Source organism: Camponotus vicinus, unplaced genomic scaffold (genome assembly GCF_025532165.1).
Source record: "Camponotus vicinus isolate PSW18456_S1 unplaced genomic scaffold, iyCamVici1.0 SCAF_6, whole genome shotgun sequence".
NCBI classification, from domain to species: Eukaryota; Metazoa; Arthropoda; class Insecta; order Hymenoptera; family Formicidae; genus Camponotus; species Camponotus vicinus.
In genome coordinates, this window is record NW_028141978.1 from 12,053,687 (window position 1) to 12,077,941 (window position 24,255).

Genomic DNA, 24,255 nt, shown 5'->3' on the forward strand with positions numbered 1-24,255 from the left:
TGGCTGCGTTCAGCAGAAAAAGCTGCTTTGCAACTGTTGTAAAATTCGTGAGCCTGATTGGTGTATGCTCTTAGATTCAGTCAAAATTAAGAGCATACACCAATCAGGCTTACGAATTTTACAACAGTTGCAAAACAGCTTTTTCTGCTGAACGCAGCCATTCAAAGTAATTCAAATGCGCGCGCATCTTTCAAATCTGACTTTCTACAAATATAATTCGCAAACTTGATTACTTCTAAACTATCTATATTTTGCTGAATATAAGCAAAAAATATATTTTTTTATTAAAAATAACTAAAACTGAATATTTCAGTTTTTCATAAAAAAATGTTTCTGCAAAAATTTCTGCAAAAAAAAGAAGAAATCTCTGCTGATTAGAATGTATATTATTTTAAAACTTCGTATTAAAACAAATATTATCAATATCGCAATATTGATTATGTTAATTACATTTAACATGTATTCGCTATCAGAGTTTCTTAAAAATCACTGTAAATAAAAATTAAATGATACGAGTAAATTAAAATAAAATTTTTAGATTTGCAATCAATCATCGCAATTCACAATCAATCATCTAAATTCAATATTCTACATTACATATTAAATACTATATTAACTATATTTACTACACTATATTAAATAATATTTTACATAAAGTACTCTATAATTATTTTTATCAGAAGATTGGGAAAATTATATAAATATTGATTTTCTTTTCTGTAAAATATATAAGTTTTTTTTAAATTAAATTATCAGTTTAATTTCTTGGGCTTGGGAAATTTTGATTTGTGCTAATAGATAATGAAGAGACTTTCTAATAATTTTTTTTATAAGATGCTATCATTGTCTTCGAGAACAAAAATAATGTTTGCAGTAAGTTATTATGCCCCAGTAATACATAGCATAACTCAAATTCAATTTGTGATGTTGCTGATCCTTCAAATTTATAATATATATAATATTTTATACATATCTGTCAATATTTTACTTATAATTTTTTATTCGATATTTTTTAAACAATGTAAAAAGTATCGAATATTCAATGATGTCGACTAACGATATCTCTAAATAATACAACGCGCGCACGCTCGAGAGGGTCAAAGAACGCAGTACATTTATGTGCGTGTCACGCATGCTTATCCGTCAGTGTTCGCGATGCGCGCACGCCGCACGCGACACCGGCCGCCACTGACGGTGAGGAGGCGCACACCAGGAGGCGGGGGCGCGATAACAGGTGGCTCCGCGTCGCGGCAGGTGAATCGTCGGACTGGCCTTTTTTTTGTCCGCCGCGCGATCACAATTGGTTCGCGTTCGCTTTCGTCAGTTCCCATTGTTTTCCATCGTCGTCGCCGTCTGTCTCGATCTGCGCCGTTCCGGTCCCGATTGTGGCATCTCGACGATCGCGTCGAACCCCGAAGATCAACCAGCAGGATCAACCAGTGGCCGACGATCTTGTCCTCGAGCGGAGACATGACGCGCACGACGACGCGACGTTACTCCGGGACGGCACTACCTTGAAGTAAAGCGACGACGTCCACCTCGGCCCCGAGGAGGAGGTCCGGGAAAATTACACGGAGGTATCCGTCGCATTCCCGGAGTAGTGTCACCTGACGCATGAAAGGTCGGGGCTGCGGTAAGATCAAGAGCGAGACAATGCCGCCGTCCTCGCACACCAACTGGACGAGGCCGTTACTCAAGGGCGGACAGACCATGCAGATGCAGGTAGCTAAACAGCAACAGCAACAACCGATGATGACGGCAACGACGACATCGTCGTCGACGGCTGTCGGTACTGGAGCACAAAATCAAAGCGTGGCGGAGCATCCTGCGACACCGCTCGACAAAAGAATCAAAGTGGTCTTGGTGGGTGACGGCGCGGTCGGCAAGACCAGTCTGGTGGTTTCATACTCCACCAACGGCTTCCCTGGAGAATATGTGCCAACTGCGTTTGACAATTATAATGGTTTGTATAATTTTGGAATGTGTATGCTCGCTAACAATGACTCAAGATTATAATTCGAGGAAATATATTGCGAGTATTTACAGAGCAATATATATTCAGTTTGTATACAATTTGTTTTATAAAGTACAATTTTTAAAATTGATTAGAATAATATGCTTATATATATTGCAAATTCTGTACTTTAATTTGTCTTATTATAATTGATTTTTCTTTTTGTTTTTAATTGGCATTCTCGAGCACAAATAAGTAAAAAAAATATATTAAATCAATCCAAATATACTAACACCTTTGTAATAATATTTATCCAGTGGTTGTAAATGTCGATGGACAACCGCTAAATGTCCAGCTATGTGATACAGCGGGTCAGGATGACTTTGATCCCTTGAGGTCATTGTGCTATCCTGAAACAGACGTATTCCTAGTTTGCTTCAGCGTTGTATGCCCTTCATCTTATCACAGCGTGGCTTCCAGATGGATCAATGAAGTGCGAAAATACTGCCCTAGTGCTCCAATTATTTTGGTACGGTCTATAAATGGATTGTATAATCTCTTTGTTAATAATATTATATTTATATATTATAATGTTAATAAATAAGATATCATAAATCTAACAATGTAATTATTATCATTATAATTCTCTAGGTAGGAACGAAAAGCGATCTAAGATCAGATGTACGTTTGATGTTGCAACTGGCGAGATATGGGCAGGCGCCGATTACCACTATCCAGGGTCATCAGTTGGCGCGGAGACTGGGCGCCGTCAATTACGTCGAGACATCCGCGTTGACGCAACACGACCTCAAAGAGGCCTTCGATCAGGCGATAGTCAGTGCCCTCAATACGCGACGTGGAGGCGCCAATTTATTATATCGGCGTAGGAAGCCGCCCCCGTTGTGGCGTAGATGGTTGTGCTGCTGGGAACGGCCGTCTTCGAGCGAGACCTAAAAAAATCCTATTATAAGTGAGATAGACTCTATACTTTTTTAGAATCCCTCTGTGATCATAGACGGTCGCTCTTTCTTCTGTCAGAATCATCACTTCCTCCCTGTTAGCATGATAGCTAGATTCGTTGAAGATTATCTCGACATACAAAGAGAGGCAGCTACTTTGTTATAGATTTTAGACGAGATGAGACTATTAATAGATAATACTTCCGTGCGCGAAAATAAGCATCGAGAGCAACCCTGTTACACATGCGACGCTTTAACATAATTCGCTCGGATTCGCACGAATTGTCTAACTTATATTTTTTATATGCGTTAAATACATTTTATGAACTAACAAACTGCCAGAATAACATGCCAAATAGGATATTAGAAAAATCGTACAGTACTAGAAATAATTACGCCTAATTCAATTTGTATAGTAATTTGCCTAATAATTTATACACAAGGGTTGCCCACGACAATATATCGCGCAGAGATAGATTATTGGGAGCAAATTGTTAGTCAAATTACATTCTGACAGACGGAGCGAGTGAGTGCCGCCTTCATAAAATTCCTGAAACCGCGCATAAGTGTGGTATAATTTATTGTACAATATTAATCATATTTTTTTGTTATACTAGCATAGTAATTGGCTACTCGCTGGTTGTGATTTTCGTACACGTAATATCTTTGTTTTAATTGTTGCGGTAAGGATCAGTTCTTTCCCCACTCGTTTCTCCCTTTTTTTTCTCTTTATCGAGAATATTAGGTGGCCCTTTTTGCCACGTGTGACATATAATAATTGTATATTTTTTACTTGTTGCGACATCGTACATATATATATATACATATATACATATATATATATAAATGTATATATATATATATTTATTTTTTAATATCTTTGATATATTGGTATTTAGTAGAGTAATAGTAGTTTTAAAATATCACGTTACACTTTCACAATCGACGATAACCGCGTGACATCACATATACATACATATATATAAAATTTATATATACAATATAGTATAAGCGATAACAATGATATTTGGTAAAACGCGTTTTTGATATAAGCATATGTGATGTAGTAGTGTTTGTACGAGCGATATCAATAATGATAAAGGAACATCAATACATTAATTAGCGCAAAATCATATCCGTGATATTTAATGATCTACTACACATTTGTACTTTAAATTACTATGGAAGGTTGCTGTGATCTTACTTGAAACTTTCTTTCGGATATTCTATGGATGTATATTGCATATGAAATTGTACGCGCGAATAAGACTGCAGATAAGATTCAAAATGATAAAATGCATAATATGATAGATATAATTTGCTGTAATACTTCATTTCTATATCATGTGTGGCACATCAAAAATAAATTGTATATAAATATTTATTCATCATAAACGAAAATAGTCTCTCTATCTATGTCATGCCTAAAATTAGAAATAATGTGGGGAAACTGGATAGCTCAATAATAGAGCAGTCATCTGACAAAAGCGAAACATCTGAGCAGGATTTCCAAATCTGTTTGGATTGAGAAAAAAGTTGAATGAAAATATAAATTTACTGTGAGATAAGAATAAGAATTAAAATCTCACTGTAATTTCAGCAAAGTATTACAATCAAATATTAAAAGATTTGAGTAACATTAAAATCTAGTATTAGTATAAATCTACCTATAATTTTTATATACTTACTAATGCATTTTATACATATTCAATTCACTTTCAAATTTATATTCTTGCAAAATCTGCAATTACAGATAACATTTCTCACATACTGTAAAATTGTAATCTTTATCTATAACTTTAATATTTTTATCGATTAATTTTCTTCTTTATTTAATATTGCAACTTTAGTAAATTATTGCTAAGAAGATATTAAAACACAAAAAATTTGCAATTGATGTTAAATCTTAAAAATATGATATCTTCATTTTCTATTTTATCAATAACGGGTATATAATTTGCAATCACAGCATGATACCATACGTCGAAAATAGTGGATCAGGAAAGACAAGGAGGTTACGGTTCCACGTGCGCCTCTTGTGATCCCCAATAAACAATGGCGAACCGAGTGGCCGGCAGTGCAACGTTGAATGCACCTAAGCAATTGTATAAATATTTATTGCGCGAATGCGAAAAACTGCCCAAACACACGCAACAATTTTACAAGCACTCTATCAAACAAGTACGTGCAAAATATTTTTACTCGATAACGATATGATCAATTTGACATAACTGAATATGTACGAAAGTATTTAAAAAACAGTTTAAATCTCTGCTGAAATATTAAATGTAGAATAATTAAAATAATTTAGAATATTAGAAATTATAAATCTAATTGCGAAAGAGAGAAAAAAGCCATTGTTTTTTTTTACAAAAATGATTTTAGAGAGATCAAATTCTTTTTCATTAATAATTATTGAGTCAGTGAAGTTATTTCTTTTCTAGAGCTTCAAGCAGCATGCCTCAGAATCTGATGAGGAACGTATACAGCAAATTATGGAACGAGCATTATTAGATGCCAAGTGGGTGATACAAAAGGTATTTTCGCTATTGACATGTACATTAAGTTCGAATTACATTACAGATATTTAAGTCAACAATAATTTGTACTTCTTTCTTACAGTATAAACAACCAGGTAGCACTTCAACGCCAAAATGATAAATAATCATTATACATCTTAATATCTACATGTATTAGTAATAGATAGAAAAATGAATTTTGAACAGATTGTTAGCGAGAACACCAATAGCAGTGTCTCGCAATTTTGGAAAGCCATTGCAATCTGGATGAAAAATCCTCATGTTGTTAATCGTAGGATTCTAGGATCTCGGGAATTATTAACGATCAAAGTCAATTGCAATGTTCTGGATATTTTCCAACGTATTGACAAGCTCCATATCCAACCTAATGACTTCAAATATGATTTATTTTCAAGAAATATAAAAGACTTATTAGATACCTTAAATATCACAGAATATTGTCAATCATTTGAATGTATGGATCCATTTGAGGTATTAAACGATGATAAAGTGTATCTATGTATAAAAAAACTTTTGCCTCGCAACACGCAGATATTCTCGCCTACGCTGGAATTTGTATTTATCGACAAGAGATCTGCCAACGTTATTAGTTTCCACAAGCTGATGAACCTGGATAAACAGTCTCTAGGTCCAAATGCTGCTTACAGTATACAGCATCACGAATACGGCTCCACCTGTATAAATGTACATAAATCGGATGCTGATAATTATAGCAAAAGTTGTGACTGGTTGAGATTCAAGTTCTTTCCGCGTTTGATAAAGTGGATGGACAGCGAGAACGATGTAGCCAGTTCGAAAATCAGTTCTCTCAGTCTCATCTCCATCGAGAAATATACCTTGTTATACAATCGCTTAAAGGAGAAGTATGGCGCGAAAATGGTGGAGATATGGCCAGAGAACACAGATCCGGCAAAGTTTGTTTACGAGGATATTGCGATCGCGACATACCTGTTGCTACTATGGGAAAAAGAGAGATTAGAAAGGGATACGCAGGAGCTGCAATCATTCGTCGATCTCGGCTGTGGCAACGGTCTTCTCGTCCACGTTTTGTCTAGCGAAGGTCACAGAGGAACGGGAATCGATTTGCGTAGGAGAAAGATTTGGGACTTATTTTCAAACAGTACTCATTTGCAAGTATGTACACAATATTCGTTATATAATTATAATTTACTTGAGAGAGTTCAAATATTACATCAGTCCAAAAATCTGTTTTTTGTGTACTCGTTAAAAGTGATTATTTATTATAATTTATTGTCGGTATCTCATTTTTTTACGTTATTTATATCAGAAAGTAATAAATATTGTTGATTAATAATTGCACACAAATTTATGGACTATGTAATGTGGATTAACGTTTTTCGCTAATATTTTCTTGTTACACTCTATTACATTTTGTTATAAATATTAATAATAATTTTTAGTATGTATATTCTAAGATAGTAATCATACATTCTGTGACTTACGTACCAGGTCAGCACAATTGTTCCATCCTCGGAGACAATTTTCCCCGGAGTGGACTGGATCATAGGGAATCATTCGGACGAACTCACTCCGTGGATCCCGGTGATTGCGGCACGCAGTTCCTACGAATGCCGATTCTTTCTGCTGCCGTGCTGCGCCTACGAATTCGACGGCGCGAAATATCGGCGGTGCAATGCCGGCGAGAGTCAATATTCGGAGTACATGTCTTACGTTAAGAGCGTATGCGAAGGCTGTGGCTTTCTGACATTAGTAGACAGGTTGCGAATCCCGTCGACTAAGCGAACTTGTTTCGTCGGATGGAAAAGGACTTACGCGAAAGAAAAATCTGCGATGATAGATGCCGACATTCAGAAAATCATCAATGCGAGATCGACAATTGTCACGTCATTTCAAAAAGAAACCGTAGGAAATGAAGCGAAGACTGATCCGTGGTCTTCAAGCTTCAAACCAAGGAGTTCGGTGGAGCAGGCGCGGAATTGCACGCAATTGGATAGAGAACTAGTTTTCAACATAGTCAACGTGATTGCGGCACATCTTTTGCGCGTTAATCGTAGAATATCATTGGAATGGAGACCCGGTGAAACATGGAATGCCGGTGGGCAGATCGACATCGGCGAAGCGGCAAAGTTATTAGCACCCGAAATGCTGCAACATCTACGAAACGAGTGCGGAGGATTGCAAACTTTATTGAAGAATCATAATCACATTTTCTATGTCACCCAAGGAAAAGTACAGTTCAGGACTCCTGGCTTCGTTAATAAAAGGAAGAGAGTCAAGAGGAAAAGGAACAATAGCGAACCATTGAGAAAAGTTAAGCCTTGTTGGTTTCATAAGAACCATCCCGATGGGTGTCCTGCTCTCGAGGTCGACTGTGATTTTCAACATTAAGTTCCTTCATTGCTTATTAAGTGAAGTTGTGTTTCATACTTTAGAAGTCTATTATTTGAGTGCGGTGATGCACACATGTAACAATATATTTTATTTTAAATAAAAAAAGAAAAATGTCGATTGTTGCATGTCAAAGCTAAAATGAAAAGAACACATATGCAACGATTCCATCGATGTGGATTAGCATTACAAAACGTAACAATATAATATAAATTAACTAAACGGTATTACATTACATTTCGAATATATACCTATTTTGTTATAACATCAGCGATGTATAGAACATATCTCTCATTCATCACAGCTTTAATTATTTATCTAACATTCTCTCGAAACTTCTTTGTCTGTGTTTGTTTGATATTTTGAAGCGTAGTATTTAATCATCGATAATTCATTTACGGCACATTTTTTCATACTATATCTATTTGCGTTCTGCTCGAATCTTTGCACAGAATCTTCTGAGGAGGAGCATCTCTTAAAAAGAACTCTCTTAACTATTTATTTGAGAAAATCTACCACCAGTATGTCATCCAAATTCATCAATTTGGCGTCCGTTTCTTGATTTTCCTGCAGAAGTGTACCTAGCATCTGCTGGCCGTTTTTCAGTTTCTTGACGTCGAGCGTGACTAATTGATGAACGCGTTTCAGATGAGTCTGCAAATTGCACTTCTGCGTGAACGACTGCTTGCAGTGCGGACAAGGATACGGCCGGTCGCCAGTATGATGCTTCTGGTGTAGCTGCAACGTAAACTTTTGCGCGAATGACTTGTCACACTGTTCACACTTGTATGGCCGTTCGCCTGTATGGATACGCTTGTGTCGCTCCATTTGGTATGGCTTCGTAAATGTCTTGCCGCATATGTCGCACTCCTTTCGTGACGATTGTGTCGAGGTTTTAGCTGTTCCCGTCGTCACCGCTTGACTGTTACATGCTATCGTTGTTGATTGACTGCTTGTCTTTGTTTTGGATGCGTCGCCATTAATGTTCGTACCTTGATTCTGTACCTGTACTATGGAAACAGGTGGCAAGCAATCGTTCATTTGAATAATTGCTGTATCGTTCGCATTCGTGGTTGTCGTCTCACTTGGCACTTGGCTGGTTATCACTATCTGATGATTGGCGTTACCTAAAGTGCAAGCTTCCTGGAAAGGATTCGTACCGACTAATTCGATCACATTGGTTGGCACTTCGGCGACACCGTTTGCTGCTGGCTGCGTCGTCAGCATAGTATCGTCTGTTTGGATAGTAACGAGACCGTTTGCTAATAGAAATTGTAGATTTGCTACCAGTTCATTGCTGTCATTTAATGACAGCATGGAATTGTTGTTGAGAATCGTCGTTGTCGCATCGGTATGATTGAACGTGATTTGATTAGGCAAGTGATTCGTATCATCAAGGTTCATTTCAGTGTGCTCCAATGGGGAATAATCAAGATTCTGTGGTGGCGCGACTTCACTGCTGTTGATCATGGTCTCCGTCGTCGTCCTCGATGTGTTCAGAGAATCGTTACCGATGCTTTCAAGGCTAGCCGCCGCTTCCGCCACTGCCGCGATCTTTTGATGTTTAGGCTTGCGTTTCGCGCCGCCCTTATGTTCTCTCGCATGTTTCTGCATATGCACCTTTTTATGACCTGAAGTGCGAAATCGCAGGTCGCACACGGGACACTTGAACGGCTTCGAGCCTGAAAATTTGTCGCGAATTATTGTACTTATTCAAATTTTAAATAAGATTTTTATGTATATCACGTGTATATGTATATATAATTATAACATTTGAAAATTTTAAATCGATAATTTATTTTTTAATTCTAATTTATATGCAAATATAAATTTTGAAATAAAGATTGAGCTATCGTTACAGAAAAATGTGGCAACAGTGAAAACGTTATATTTCAGAAATAATTATAAATATTATTATTAAATGTTATTTTTTTTATAAGTATTTAAAGAAAAGAAGCAAAGTATATAAATTAAAAAAAGAATTAAATATTAAATTTAAAAAAAATTTAATTTTAAGCAAAGATCCTTTCTCTTACCTCTTTTAATTACATTATATATCACTTTGTTATACGTATTTATTAAATTACTCACCTGTATGCAGTCGCATGTGGACCTTTAAACTGCCCTTCGTAGCAAACATGCTGTTGCAAACATGACAGCAGAATGTTTTCTTGCCCGTGTGAACCTTCATATGCGAGTCCAGAGTACACTTAACTGCAAAGCTCTTGTTGCAGTGATCGCACTTGTATGGCCGCTCGCCCGTATGCGTGCGAATATGCCTAATAAGATCACTCGGCTTCCGGAAGGTTTTTGGACAGTACTTGCATTTATTCGTATATTCTTTCGTTTCTTTTTTCCCCGCGTTTTCCTGAACGATCAAATGCCATTTGATACAAGTATAAACAATATTTTAAAAAGTGATGAAAATATGTGTACTCACGTCCACGCGATCCATGCATTTTCTCTCGGCAACTGCGTCCATCAATACCTTCTCAGATACCGACGAGTCCGGATTTACTGAGACATCTAGTGTCATTATTGACGGAAGACGAGAACTGGAGGAAATCGTTTCCTTCTCGTTCGGTTCCACGCGTACAACTTTCAAAACTCCGCTATGCATTTTGTTGTGATGTTTCAATTGTGATTTGTTGTCCAATACTTTCTTACAAGTTGTACATTTCAGCCTATGACATATAAAACTAGATTTTTAGATTTTCTATTGAAATAAGTTTGAGAGATACACTTCTTATTGTTTTATCTATCAAATTGCTTACTCTGTATGCAGTCTCTTTGTGTGCCTGCTGAGACCACCATTCGTATGGAATCGCTGGGAACACCTCGGACATTCGTACAGTTTGGCACCACAATGAGATTCTAAATGTTCCTACAAATTACGTTGATTTTATTGAATAAATAGGTTTTATTATAGATGATTTAGATTGCACACACAAATATGCAATATCACCATCGTAATGTATAAATACTCGGAAAATTACCTTTAATCTCTCTGCCGTGAAATCATTACGATGGCATATGTGGCATTCTAACAAATCATTGTATTCTGATATTTTGGCCGACCTATTCGTTCCAGAAGAAACGAATGTCTCCGGCTGTATTGTACTTTGGAAGTTCTTCCTACAAGTATCTTTTTTTTAATTGCTCGCTAATAACTCAATTTCACATATAAAATAGAAGGACTTACATGAATAAAGAATTTCTTTCACTCTCACATGATATAACATTACTTTTCTGTGGCATTCTTTCAGGTTCAGTCGTACTTTGCATTTCGATCAAACCGTTTGTAGTATCCGTTTTCGCAATGACTTTCGAGTATTTCGATGGACATACTTGCGAAAGATTCACTAATTCCGAACAATTATCCTTAGGATTTATTACCATCAAATGAGCATTCTTCGTAATTGCAGAAGGATCTATACTATCAACTGTAGTAACTGGAATAGCTCGTTGTTCTTCTTGCTGTTTATTGCCTCCTTCTATAGATTTTGACAAAATATCAGACATGCTCGTCGTGTTGGTCGGATTCAAACCGATGTCCATCTCACTGTCCGTCTACAAAATTGATTATTGAAATTTATATTTCAAAATTGATTATTAATATTTATATAAAGAAATAATCAGAGAAATAAAGTGTACACACATGTTTTGTTGTTGATATTTTAGTTATAAAATCATGTCTCATAGATAGAATCATGTTTTCTGGCGTAGAAAGTGCATTTACCTGTAATGTAATCTGGCTCATGTCAAATGAATCGAATTGCGACGTGAATATAGTATTGCCAGATGAATCCAGATTTTTGTTATGTTCGTAAATTATATTGAGCACTGGCTGTTCTCTGGAATTGAGAGAATTCGTATTCGTCTCGTCTATCTGCTTTGGTAGATTGTTTGTCAGTCCGAGATTCATGTCAATATTAAACAGCTGTTGATTTAATGTTTCCTCGATCTCTCGTATGCTTTCCTACAAAATTTTTTACCAATGCTATTCTTTTTTCTTTATATTATAATGTTTATGCACATCTTTTAAAATTATTAAAGTTATGTACCGCTGTGAGGGTTTGATCTCCAGAGTAATGAGACAACGTAATAGTGCCAGTTTCATCGGCGTGTAAAGTTTGCGAAGTTCCTAAATTAGTTGTGTCAACAGATAAATTTTCTGAAAGATATAATTATATATAAATATATACAATCCACTTTTTTCAAAATGTAATGTATATTTTATATTTATTGAAAAACATACGGTTTGTTACTGACGCTGTCGTGCTGTTTGTCAATAAGAAGGACTTCTCCTTTTCTGCATTGATATTTTGAAACTGATCAGAAAAGGCCTGCGTGAAATCTGGCGCCATTTGCGGTTGAAACGATACTTCCATATCTTCGGTAAGAGTAATTTCCGGTAAGGCTGCTGAGCCAGCTTCTTTATTTTCTCTTAAAGGCTGTTGTTCCTTCTGCTCTTGCGTCTTTTGTTCCTCCAATTGCTGTTTAGTTATAACATATATAAAACTTTAATACTTTAATACGTTTTATCGATAAGTTTTTTACGATGATTAAATATGTACCCGTTGCACCAGTTCGTGCTTGTGTCTTTTTATGTGTTTTCGACAATTGACGTACGTCTTAAACGTTTTATGACAATATGGACACATAAATGGCCTTTTGTTGCTATGTGTGACTAAATGTCTCTTCATGCTGCTTTGTGTGGAGAATTTTGTATTGCATATTGAACAACTGTATGGCCTCGCATCATCGTGCGTATGCAAATGAGATTTCAGGACACTATTTGATGTAAATCTCCTGTAAAAACGACACCATAAAAATTTTTGTTCGATGTATGTACATTGCAAATTAATCTGTGATTAAGTAAAAAATTTCAAACCTGTCGCATTTAGAGCATTTGTAAGGACGTTCGCCCGTGTGCCTGCGATGATGTTGCTTCAAATGGCTGACTTTTCTAAATGCAGCATGACAGACCCAACACTCATGTGGCCTGGTCGCGCCGGCATTCTCATACAATTGCTTTTGTTTCGATTGCACTTGGGCAAAGCTAATCTTGTTACCGGCATCACTGATAACAAGTGGCTCCTGTAGTACTACTTGCGATACTAGACTTTCTGCCTCTGGCGATATTTTGGGTTTCTCGCGCATATGACATTTCATATGATTTTTCAGGATGATGCTGGAGTTGAATAATTTACTGCAGATACTGCATTTATGTGGTTTCATATGTAATCTGAAAAGAAAAATAAATTTTCATTAAATATTGATGTTTTATATAGGATATACAAATAAATATAAGTATCTTATGATGCTTCTATCAGAAAAGAACAATCAAAATATGCAATAAGTAAAGGAAGATTAAAAAATAAAAGTAAAAAGAGAATAAAATGAAAATTATAAATACATGTATAAAAATTTAGCTATATTTTAAAATAAGATTATATTATATGCAACGAAGAAGCTTACCTTGTGTGAGAAGTAAGACTACTATGACAAGCGAAGGTTTTGTTGCAAGAAGTGCAAGCATATTTTTTTACTCCGGTATGAGTTCGCTCGTGCGCTATCATTGTCGATTTTAGCGCGAAAGAACGCACGCAATACATACACTGAAAGACATAGGATGATTTCATTATTTTTTGTCCTTTTATCGCGATTCTGGCTTCAAATGAACGAAAAATCTATCTACCTTGAAGGGCTTTTCCTGCGTGTGCACTCGCAAGTGTCGTATTAAGTCGGACGGTTTTTTGAATTCTTTCGGGCAAAACGAACATACATACCACCGTACGTTTCCTATGCAGCGTTGTTTTATGGCATGATATTTCCTACAAATGTAAAGTTTATTAATTTTCTAACATACAATAGTATACATAGTGTTTTTATCGCATTTAATTAGTTATCATCTACATTTTTATATCGTCATCCGTCAAGTTTTTCAAGTTGCCGATCTACTTTCCGTCGTGATTTTATATTTTCACGCAAAATAAAGAGCATTACCTTGAAGTACTGCCAGCAGTCTTGTCCAACAATGTGACATACGTTGTTGGTGAATCAGTCTTTTTCGGCTCTGCGATTTCTGTTGCGAGCAAAAAAACATTAGATATAATGTTCATTTCGTAATGAATGACGAGTATGAAAGACATAGAGAGAGTTACCTTTCGAAACGACTTCATTCTTATTCGGCAAACCACTATTTTTCAACGCTTGTTGAAGGATATCGTTCTGCTCTGCATTCAGCGTTGCAGTCCCCGTGGAATCTGCGGTATTATTTACGACGGCTTCCAAAGACGCCAACTGCGATATAACGCTATCAACTGTCGCACGCATGTCAGCTTCCGAAGAGATAGCAGAATTAGCTGCCGAGGATTTATCGGCGGATTCCTAAACAGGCATCATGTTTCTTCATCCAAATCATTCTAACGCAAAACAAGCGAATATCTCCGCTTACCTCCTCCGGATTAGAATGTACTCGCTTTATGTGGCCGTTTAAACTGCCCAGCTTCTTGAAAATGCAAGAGCAATAAGAGCAGGCGTACGTGGGCTCACCTTCTGGCGCATTATGTACTCTGAGTATATGTGCTTTTAGATTTCCTGAAAAATTGAAGAATAGAAGTAAAAAAATCTTCAATGGATATAGAATAACTACTATCGATGTAGAACAATTTTTTTATCACGTACAGTTTCCGACGCATTACATTAATAATATAATATTATTATATTATTATACGTAATATTGATCGCAAATTTTCGAACCTTTCTGGCCAAATTTGGCACTGCAGAGGCTGCAGCTGTGCGGTCGGATACCGTTGTGTTGCCGCGCGTGGATTTGTAGCGAACTTTTTTGCGTGAATGCCTTAGTGCAAAGGGTACACTGCACAAATAAAAACAAAAAAAACATACATGTAAAACGATCGTTTGTTCAAATCATGTTGTTATATATGCAAGTAAATGCAATAAGCAATTTGTTTTATATATGCAGATAAAAAGCATTTACCTTAAATGGTTTCTCTCCGGTATGCACCCTGATATGTCGCATCAACTGGCTCGGCTTTTGAAAATTCTTCAAACATATGGTACATTTGTACATTGTTTTATGTTTCGTTCCTCTCTTAGTTTGCTTTACTATCTTCGTCTGTAGCTGTGGAGAAATAAACGCGATAAGACCCCCGGAGAGCAAAGCTGTTTATTAGAAGCATACAGGAGCATTTTTTTCAAGAGAAAAAAAGGATAAAGAGGAAAAAAAGATGAAAAAATCTTTACCGCAGTTTTATGTTAAAGAAGGCTAATAAAAAGGAGAATAATTTATGAAACATTGCCAATGTTATTGATCCGCTTATCGAACAGCTTACGGCATTCGATAAGTTTTTCCTACTCACCCTATAATGTTCGCGAATGTGCATTCGGTAGAGAGCTGGTTGCGTGAATTGCTTGTTGCATAATTTACACTTTCGTACACCAACATCCTCATTTGCCCACTTTTCTCCATGAAGCTTCAAATGCGCATCCAGTTGGGCCTAAAAAAATTATAAAAAAAATTATTTTTATTAAAATTTGCGTAGTAATTAAATATAAATTATATATTTTACAATGACAATTATATATATATATATATATATATATATATATATATATATATATGTGTGTGTGTGTGTGTGTGTGTGTGTGTGTGTGTGTGTGTGTGTTTTTTTCTAATTATGTATGTATGTGTGTGTGTGTATGCACAAAATAAAATTATTTCAAAATATTTTTTATTTTAATTATCTTAAATTATATACATAACATTCTTTATAAAGTATAATATCTCTTTTCATTTCGAGTTCCTTGTGGGTATAATAATTTAGGGATTATTGAAATTGATATACCTTATAATACTGAGCGCTGATTCCAAGAGCAAGATGGAACACGCGCGTGCAGATGAAGAGAAGCGCGAAATTCAGGCAGTCGACGGCAAACGACATATCGGAAGACGGCACAGATTATGTCGTGTAACATAAAGTAATACGCACCAGTGGGCAGTGAGTACTTATATGGCAGTGCTTGGAGCAAAAAGTAGGACGAACACAAGGGATTGAACACAACGCGGTGACCCACCGCGAATTATCGCGACTATCGATCGTTTCGTCTCGAAAAAGTATTTTTTTTTTCTTGATGATAAGGAACGAAGGAACACAAAATATTGAACACAAAATTCGACTTATCACTATCGCGTGTCGATAGTAAATTAAGTCATTGCTCGCGCATATAAGACTTCGCTGATGACTTGTGTCTCTTATTGTCTCCTATCGATAAAGAATACCGTCAAAGAAGAAGAAAAATATAATTTAGAGATCAGATAAAGCACTCGTCTTCGACAATTCTACTCGCTTTCGATCGAATTTAGCAATTATAATTAGCGTGCGTGACAAATTATACGCGGAGCTTTATTACGTAGCGTTCACGTGGTCGTGCGACAAACAGACTGCAAAAGCTGGAGTTTCACTTTCTGTTTTCTTCTTTTCTCTCTATTCTTTTTTTGTTATTCTCTTTTTTCCTCTTTTCTGTCGGACCATTCGCGTAATAAATATGTAAAAGGAAATTTTCTTTCTATTCTTCTTCTTTATCTTTTCCTATCATTGTTTCCTTCCCTTCCTATTTTTTTCTATCTTTCTTTAGCGGATTTAATATCTCAGTGCAATATAATAAATTCTCTTCTCTCTCTCCCTCCTCCCTTTTCTCTCTTCTTGCAGGTCGAGTTCTTGAAGACGAGTCTCGAGATTGCGTCGAGTGGCTTCTTAATTCCCGCGCGTCACCGCGACCAGTATCACGCCTCCGAAGGAGGACATTGCACTTTTTCCGGCACGCATGCCGTTCGCGGTCCAGCAGCTTCCTCCCCGCGCGCCGATTGATCTTCCCAAAGTCGGCCGCTCTTCCTCTCCGTCATCTCCTCTCTCTTCCGTCTGCAAGCCACCGTAGTCCTTTTCCTCTTCCGCTTGATCGTCCTACGCAACTTCTCGTTTCTTCGTTCTCCTCTTCCTCGTGCGTTTCCCTCCTCTCGAACTTTGCTTTCCCTTTCTCGCGATGCTTTTGCTGCGACGATAAGATTTCGGTTAGCCAGCGAGAGACACGTCGCTCGCATCTCGGATTCTTCAGATGCTGCCGACAAACACCATACGAGTCGGCGATCTGCATAAGTAAACTTCAGATGGCATAGCTCTCTTATAAGATTTTATGATAAACAAAGACTGACGTTGTCTCTCAAGAATGAGATGAAAAAAAGAATAATGAAGCTTTTCTTTCAATGATTTAAATCTTGTCTGCAATTTGTATATTGAAAATCTGAAGTTTCCCGAAATAAATCATTTCAGCAAACATTCCATAACATTATCTCTCTTCTTCTAGTCCTCGTATAGCTCTAGATTTTACTCCACGTGCCAGTATAACATTCATAAGATTAAAAAAATCTGGATCGAATCGGCGGTTTTTGCTGTAAGATTTCTTCTATCGAAGCACATCCAAAGAACGCAGAACATCTAATCACGTCGGACGTAACGATCCAGGAAACGACCTCCGGCTTCGATATACCGCCCACCGCCGAGGACAGCATTCTTATCGAGTCGCCAACTACTCGAAATAATATTTTTCCACACTTTCTATTTTTTCACAATACGTCCTTAGATCCTTCTTATATATAAAATAATTATATAGGACATTCGGATTAGAATTAACTTTGAAGAATTTTAGATGGCAAAAAGGACGGTTTCATAGAAATTTTGTGAAAAATCGGCAATTCTCTCTTCTTTCAGCAGTTGGAAATGAAGATGGTCGAGACAGCAAAAATCATTGCACTATAACAAATGGGCAATTGGCGTCTCAAATGTCAAGCGGACGTATATCGTCAGATAAACGCGAACGATTCGAGACTGCAAGTAAGAAGAAGATGGCATTCTCAAGAAGTTCCTCAAATACAGCCTCGAGTATCAAATCGCTTTCTTTCTTTCACTCCGTAATGTCGTCACCAGATTTCGTTGAGTGATTTTTTTTATCTTCGTCTTCTTCAATGTGTTCTTACACGCGCTGCGCTGTCAGATTATTATTACTTGCGTGCGTAAACAGGCGCCTCCGCAAAAGATCAGTGAGCTAAACTAAGTCTTCCAAGAAAAAACTTGATCTATCTTATAGTGGCACACATACGCACTAAGTATGACATTTATCGATTATATTTTAATATCACGATTGCGATTTAAATATCGCTTGGGAACGATTTTGACAAAATATCCGAAGAATTGTATTTTCTCAGGATTATTATGTTACTAATAATAGCGAGTTATCGAAACGGCGACTATATCCTCGCTCTTCCTGGTAAAGTTCAACGGTTCGGTTCTTATCAACGCCGGTCGCATTATCGACGTTTTTATTTCGTCCGGTAAAATTTCTTTCTTCTCCTCCACTGTACCTCCTTCACAGATTCACGTTTTACGTTCGTTATCCTTCACCTGTACGTATTCACCGTAGACTCTCAATTCAAGAGGCATCTGCTCCACCTATGTAACAAACGCACGTTAATTATTTATGCTTATTTCTTCTTCCTATACATTTCGTTTCACATCATGTCACACCGTGTACCAGCAAGAAACATCATCTGCACAATTTCTATCACGAATCTTAATTTCTCTTCCTTCGAGGGAAGACAAGCGGAGTTCCTCGAAAAGCTTTCAAATCCGACGACAGAGAAAATATACAAATATGTGGAGGAGCAGGCGTAAAAACTGCCAAGAAGACTGCCTCTGTTCCGAAAGAAAAAATTCTTTCCAACATTTAAAGATAAAATATCACGCAATTATAATTTAGAATTTGTAGCACTAATTATCAAATAATCCTGTAGAGAAACGATGTTTATGTAAATTGTTTATTATCTCGACTCATTTATTTCTTCAGCGATGAATTCCCAGCAAGAGGTTTACGTAAAAACAATAACAATGAAGTATAATATGGATAGTAATGACAATGTAAAGTCTTGAAAGTGACTATAATTTAATTAATTAACACATCATGTTTCTTATCATCAATTAAATAAGAAAAAATTAAAATGACTATGAGTACTTTAACGAATGTGAATTCTCGCGACACACTAGTGACACATATGCAGTGTCCTTCGACTTTGGCGAAACCGTACATTTCGTTGAAGAGATATGAGATGACAAGCGCGAGCATGTGCACTTCACGAGTACTCGCCGCTCACTGATGAAGCGACTACAAACTGTAAATATCGCTTACGTCGTCGTTAAAATACTCGTCATATTCATCATCATCATAATCGACTCTTTCTCTCTCCGTGAGTTGTTATACTTTCAGATTCGCCCAAAATATCACAATATATAAATTAGATTATACCCACAGTTTCTAACATTCCCATATAACTTCAAAATTGAGCTTGAAAATCAAAAGTTTGTACTATTTTTATATAAAACTTTATTATTTTTGCATTTTTCTCTAATCTTTCTCTTCATTCTTGAAATAATTCTTTTGAATGCACATTTTTTTTGTATTTATCTCTTTATCCCAAATTTTTACATTTTTTCTTAATTTTCTATTTCTCTTTTTCCTCAAAAATGAATTTTTAAATCATATTCTTGAAAAATTATCTTTAAAAGAATTATCTTTTCCTTTTTGGTTAAAATTAAAATATTCAAGCGCGTATAATTTAGTGTTTCAAAACATTTCTGGCTATGATTTCTGCCATACATACATTTTTCTTCTTCTTAATATCTGTATGTTCAAATGCGGCCAAATGAGACGATGCGTTTCCTAGAGTCCGTTTCATATCTCATCGTTACATGCGTACATGTAGGCGTACGGCGCGTGTCGGCGGTCAAATGCGAGAGCAATCGAGGGAGATCTGTATGAGATCATGCGATTCGGTTGCGTAATTTGTGGCATTAATACAGCTGTTGCTGCTATTTTCCCATGTTTTATTAATCCATGTCGCGTTGCGAGTTATCCTAATTGATTTTTATTATTTCTGTAAGCTCGGAAAGTCACTCCGGAATCTCAATATTACATCAAAGACATTTTTTCAGCATTCTGAAAAACATACACTCTTTTTCAATTCAAAATCAATAACAAGTATGCAATCGAAAATATGTGCTATCTCGAATGACTCATTAATTTCATTCCTATTTAATTCTTAATTAATATAGATACGTCTATAAATACATATTAAAGACGAAGCGCCTGAATAATCATTGCTTGCAAAGTATTGCAAGGCTAATTATTGCGGATATACTTTGATGACGCTATGAGATAATGTCCTCTCTTAGTCTTTGAGAGCGCGCGCGCGCATTCGAGAGAATTATTAAATCCATCTCCTCCATTTATTCGACTGCAGTCAGTTACGAGGACATGACGAAACGAGAGAATCACTGGTGCCTATCTTCTTCTCTATGATCGTTTAATTTTGGTCAGCAAACGGCGAATAGATAAGACGTCACGGGTCGTCAAGATCGACCTTTGATTGAACGGAGTAAAAAATCAAGATTCTCTTATATCGAGTTATATCCACATTGCATTAGCATAATTAAATTTATTTATATGTTATCTCTCTCTCTTATTCGTTATATAATAAATATATATAGATCCTATCGCGCAATTATTTAATATGAATTAAATTGCTATATGATGGTGATGAATGTATCTCAAACAATATTTTTTATAAAATTTATGTAAAATAAGTAATTAAAATTTGCTTGTTATCAAACGGGATTTATGAGCGCTTGATTCACTTCAATTCGAACATGCGAATCAATTGCGGAATGAACAAATATGAGATAAAACAGCCAACAGCCTTTAGCCTTTAATACCAGGTAATAACACACACACACACACATATACACAAACACTATATTTACAATAATGAATATTATCAATGAAGTAGTCTGTGAGCAGAATTGCATCAGTATGACAGAATTAATAAATAAATACTATTAATAAATTGATCTTATGTAGCATAATAACATATGTGCAAAAAGTTTGTTTTAAAAAAGTGCCAGATAATATTTCAAAAATTAGTCTTGAAATAATGTATAAAGTCTGTGATACATTTTGTATGTCATTTATAAAGATTAAACACAGAGATATTAAATTTTTAAAAAGTCCATATTATTTTAAATGTAGAAAAAAATTTCATGTGTATACAGGGTGACCCATTTTAACTTAGGCAGCCAAATAACTCGAAAAATAAGCAAGATAGAGAAAAATGTTTTAGACAAAAGTTGTATGGTTTCGAGGGGGCCATAAGATGGTATCATTGGTTTGACCTTGAAGAGTCATTTGAAGGTCACGTGAAGGTCACTTCAATTTTTTTAAATGGAACATCCTATATATTTTTGTACATTCTTGTAGCTCATCTCGAGAGCTTTCCAAAACACTATAATTAAGTACATTTTCGTTAAGTACTTTTTGAGTTATGAGGCTTGAAATAATTTCTTAATTTTACATAAACCGTAAAATATCTTGTAAAATATTCATTTTTCGATTACCTTACCTTAATAGTTTTATGTACAAAATAATGAGAGGAATCAATTGGTGTAAAGAAAACACATAGTTGTTTCGAAGAAAAAATATGTAATTTGCAATTAACATTCCATATTTTTTCTTAAAAACAACTATGTGTTTTCTTTACACCAATTGATTCCTCTCATTATTTTGTACATAAAAGTATTAAGGTAAGATAATCGAAAAATGAATATTTTACAAGATATTTTACGGTTTATGTAAAATTAAGAAATTATTTCAAGCATCATAACTCAAAAAGTACTTAACGGAAAGGTACTTAATTATAGTGTTTTGGAAAGCTCTCGAAATAAGCTACAAGAATGTACAAAAATATATAGGGTATTCCATTTAAAAAAATTGAAGTGACCTTCACGTGACCTTCAAATGACTCTTCAAGGTCAAACCAATGATACCATCTTATGGCCCCCTCGAAACCATACAACTTTTGTCTAAAACATTTTTCTCTATCTTGCTTATTTTTCGAGTTATTTGGCTGCCTAAGTTAAAATGGGTCACCCTGTATAAAAATAAATAAAATCTATAAAATAAATATTTTATAATTACTTACTTTTGTTGAAAAGGCGTCTTCACACTCCGTGCAGAAAAGATTCTCCTCCTTCACGTGTAGCAGCATATGAGATTTGAGACTCGCCATTCTAGTGTATTTCCTACCACATTCGGGACATTTCGGGTCGCCGATATTATGCGTTGCCATATGAAGCGTGAAATTTGTCTGCAATGATGCCATTGTATTATTACTAAATTGAATCCGACTATTGTATTAAAGATTAAAAGAGAAGCAATTTTCACTATTGTTAATCTACTTTTATAAAAGATTAATCGATGATTGAATAAATTTATTCGACGAAATTGTAACTGTTTTACAACAACTTATTAGTTGTTTCTTACTTGTTACAGTATATTTTTTTATTATACCATACATTAATTAAAAGATATAGCTTGATATATTTTTCTTTTCATCGATAAGAAAAATAGCAAAAGAACTTACAGGAATATTAAAAGATGCTGGGCACTTTGGGCATCTGTGCGGTTTTTCTTCGGCATGATTTTCCATATGTCTACGGTATAACATCTGTTTAGTAAATTCTTGTCCACATATATCACATTTCAAAGATTGTGTATTCTGCAACAGATATATAATAATATATGTGTGATTTTTCTAGATTGGAAATCTTCAACTATGAAATTATGTAAATTTCTAAAAAATATATAAATATTGAATTTATTTTATACAATGTGACCCTTTTTTGTAAATAATTGTGTAAGCACACTTTATAATAAAATGAAAATTTCTAATATTACCTCAGTCTTTTTTGGTCTCCCTGGAGACTTTTTATGTACAGATGTAGATATAGATTTATTTTTAACATAATTATCAATTGTTGTTTGTTCCTCTGTCTGCCTCTTACAATTCTCCTCTTTATTTAGTAATATGTTGCTATCTTCTCTGATAGACAAGGGCTCTGTAATTGCACATTCATTTACATTCTGTACTACTTTCAATTGCTCCGTAATCATAGATGCATTCTGTTGTATTGGAAGTAGGTTTACTTGTTGCATTACAGTTCCTGATGAACCTTCTACATTTAATTGAAAAATAGGCTAAAACAAAAATTAATTTATTACATTGAATAATTATACTAGATCAATAAAAAAACTGTGTTTACAATTTATGTTTTTTTTAAGGTGCTTTAAATACACATACCGAATGTAAAACAAAGTTTCCATCCACAGTTTTTATCAGTGCTGAAGACATTATATTATTTTGTGGCATTAATGTAATAGGGGTCGTCATGATTTCCCATGTACCATCTTCATGTTCTGCAAAAAAATTATATCTTCAATGATCTTTAAACAATATATATATATATATATATATATATATATATATATATATATATATATATAATATATAAACTAATATGAAACTTGTTCTATAACTTTTGCAATCTTTAATTATTATATATACAAAGAGAAATATAGAAGATATTTATTAAAATAAACTCTAAATATATAACTCTATTTTTGCTAATTATTCATACTTTAGTATATTAAACATTATATTCTTATCTTACCACCCATTGCGAAAAGTGTATGACCATCATCGGTGGTGATAAAACCAATCGGTACTGTATCACTGGAGTCAGTAAATTCCATAATTACGTTCTGCTCTGTTAACATATTGGCAGACATACTCTTAATGTGACAATGACAATAACAATCTTCAGATGATGAACGAAATCACTTATGCAAGTCCACATATAATTTGCTGCAAATAGTAATCAAACATAGTATGTTTAACTGTTATAATTCTTATTGTAATACAGAGCTGTCATTACATTAATATAATTAAATGTCAAGCTCTGCGATTCTAACCTATCTTGGATTGTTTCGTTGGTTTTCGAACGGTATTAAAATGAAATTACCTTTATATATTACTTTCGATTGCGATAAAAAACACCGTCAATGAGACTCTTTCGTTCGCAATATATTTGCCTCACAGATGTTTTCTTATCTACCACATGTAAATGTCACCATATGTTGTTCTTTCTCGCTATTCTTCCTGTTTGTTTTACCTCATTTTTTTCAAAGTCGTGTGAATCGTCGTTGGTAGACATTTGTCATGAACGCTACGCATATTTCTCTTCTTCAATCGCTTTTCTCTGTTGCAACTAACCGTTTCTGCCAAATTGACGCGTGATCACATATGTAATTCGTATGATGTTAGCCGACGACTAACACTATTTTTAAAAAATAAAATGTGAAATCGATTGTTCATTTTCATTTGTAAATTATTGTAGTGCAATCATTTTCGTTTGTTAGTTTAGAATTAATTTTTAATTAATTATTTAATTAACTAGTCGACATG

At 35.1% G+C, this 24,255-nt stretch overlaps 3 protein-coding genes and 1 long non-coding RNA gene across 7 annotated transcripts; 2 read left to right on the forward strand and 2 right to left on the reverse strand.

Annotated features, from left to right (window-relative positions):
• Positions 1–577: 577 nt before the first annotated feature.
• On the reverse strand, positions 578–4,817 carry LOC145973388 (uncharacterized). Its single transcript, XR_014439422.1, has 4 exons — positions 4,602–4,817; positions 2,640–2,904; positions 2,248–2,490; positions 578–1,942 (listed from the first exon to the last, which is right to left on the reverse strand). It is a non-coding gene; the product is annotated as an uncharacterized LOC145973388 (long non-coding RNA).
• Positions 796–5,018, forward strand: LOC145973385 (ras-related protein Rac1). 2 transcript variants are annotated; one of them, XM_083102721.1, is made up of 4 exons: positions 796–1,963; positions 2,272–2,483; positions 2,606–2,924; positions 4,883–5,018. In XM_083102721.1, the coding sequence occupies exons 1-3, from the start codon at positions 1,615–1,617 to the stop codon at positions 2,906–2,908; spliced, it is 864 nt and encodes a 287-aa protein (XP_082958847.1). In that variant the 5' UTR covers positions 796–1,614; the 3' UTR covers positions 2,909–2,924; positions 4,883–5,018. The 2 variants fall into 2 exon arrangements, with proteins under 2 accessions (XP_082958847.1, XP_082958846.1); XM_083102720.1 differs by lacking the exon at positions 4,883–5,018 and having other exon boundaries at positions 798–1,963; positions 2,606–4,297.
• A 339-nt stretch (positions 5,019–5,357) lies between these two features.
• On the forward strand, positions 5,358–7,941 carry LOC145973383 (putative tRNA (uracil-O(2)-)-methyltransferase). The gene is made up of 3 exons (XM_083102718.1): positions 5,358–5,450; positions 5,536–6,587; positions 6,924–7,941. The coding sequence occupies exons 2-3, from the start codon at positions 5,625–5,627 to the stop codon at positions 7,821–7,823; spliced, it is 1,863 nt and encodes a 620-aa protein (XP_082958844.1). The 5' UTR covers positions 5,358–5,450; positions 5,536–5,624; the 3' UTR covers positions 7,824–7,941.
• LOC145973382 (uncharacterized) lies at positions 7,875–24,194 on the reverse strand. Of its 3 annotated transcripts, none has more exons than XM_083102715.1 (25): positions 23,813–24,194; positions 23,462–23,655; positions 23,092–23,207; positions 22,689–22,988; positions 22,375–22,509; positions 21,934–22,098; positions 15,212–15,349; positions 14,830–14,973; positions 14,589–14,706; positions 14,284–14,426; positions 13,991–14,216; positions 13,833–13,911; positions 13,525–13,660; positions 13,305–13,444; positions 12,718–13,071; positions 12,401–12,635; positions 12,082–12,319; positions 11,888–11,997; positions 11,563–11,802; positions 11,026–11,393; positions 10,820–10,958; positions 10,598–10,707; positions 10,264–10,522; positions 9,915–10,191; positions 7,875–9,505 (listed from the first exon to the last, which is right to left on the reverse strand). In XM_083102715.1, the coding sequence occupies exons 2-25, from the start codon at positions 23,577–23,579 to the stop codon at positions 8,322–8,324; spliced, it is 5,472 nt and encodes a 1,823-aa protein (XP_082958841.1). In that variant the 5' UTR covers positions 23,580–23,655; positions 23,813–24,194; the 3' UTR covers positions 7,875–8,321. The 3 variants fall into 3 exon arrangements, with proteins under 3 accessions (XP_082958841.1, XP_082958842.1, XP_082958843.1); XM_083102716.1 differs by having other exon boundaries at positions 10,264–10,507; positions 23,813–24,192; XM_083102717.1 differs by lacking the exons at positions 21,934–22,098; positions 22,375–22,509; positions 22,689–22,988; ... (1 more) ...; positions 23,462–23,655; positions 23,813–24,194 and adding an exon at positions 15,698–18,283.
• Positions 24,195–24,255: the final 61 nt, after the last annotated feature.

What these genes read in the sequence shown, in the direction of transcription:
- LOC145973385 (XM_083102721.1), top strand. Translation starts at nt 1,615, where the DNA reads ATGAAAGGTCGGGGCTGCGGTAAGATCAAGAGCGAGACAATGCCGCCG. An exon ending in TGCGTTTGACAATTATAATG is followed by an intron (nt 1,964 to 2,271) that starts GTTTGTATAATT and finishes ATATTTATCCAG; the next exon opens with TGGTTGTAAATGTCGATGGA. An exon ending in CTAGTGCTCCAATTATTTTG is followed by an intron (nt 2,484 to 2,605) that starts GTACGGTCTATA and finishes ATAATTCTCTAG; the next exon opens with GTAGGAACGAAAAGCGATCT.
- LOC145973382 (XM_083102715.1), bottom strand. Translation starts at nt 23,579, where the DNA reads ATGTCTGCCAATATGTTAACAGAGCAGAACGTAATTATGGAATTTACT. An exon ending in GACAGCGTCAGTAACAAACC is followed by an intron (nt 11,998 to 12,081) that starts GTATGTTTTTCA and finishes TATATCTTTCAG; the next exon opens with AAAATTTATCTGTTGACACA. An exon ending in CCACATGCGACTGCATACAG is followed by an intron (nt 9,506 to 9,914) that starts GTGAGTAATTTA and finishes ACAAATTTTCAG; the next exon opens with GCTCGAAGCCGTTCAAGTGT.
- LOC145973383 (XM_083102718.1), top strand. Translation starts at nt 5,625, where the DNA reads ATGAATTTTGAACAGATTGTTAGCGAGAACACCAATAGCAGTGTCTCG. An exon ending in CAAACAGTACTCATTTGCAA is followed by an intron (nt 6,588 to 6,923) that starts GTATGTACACAA and finishes CTTACGTACCAG; the next exon opens with GTCAGCACAATTGTTCCATC.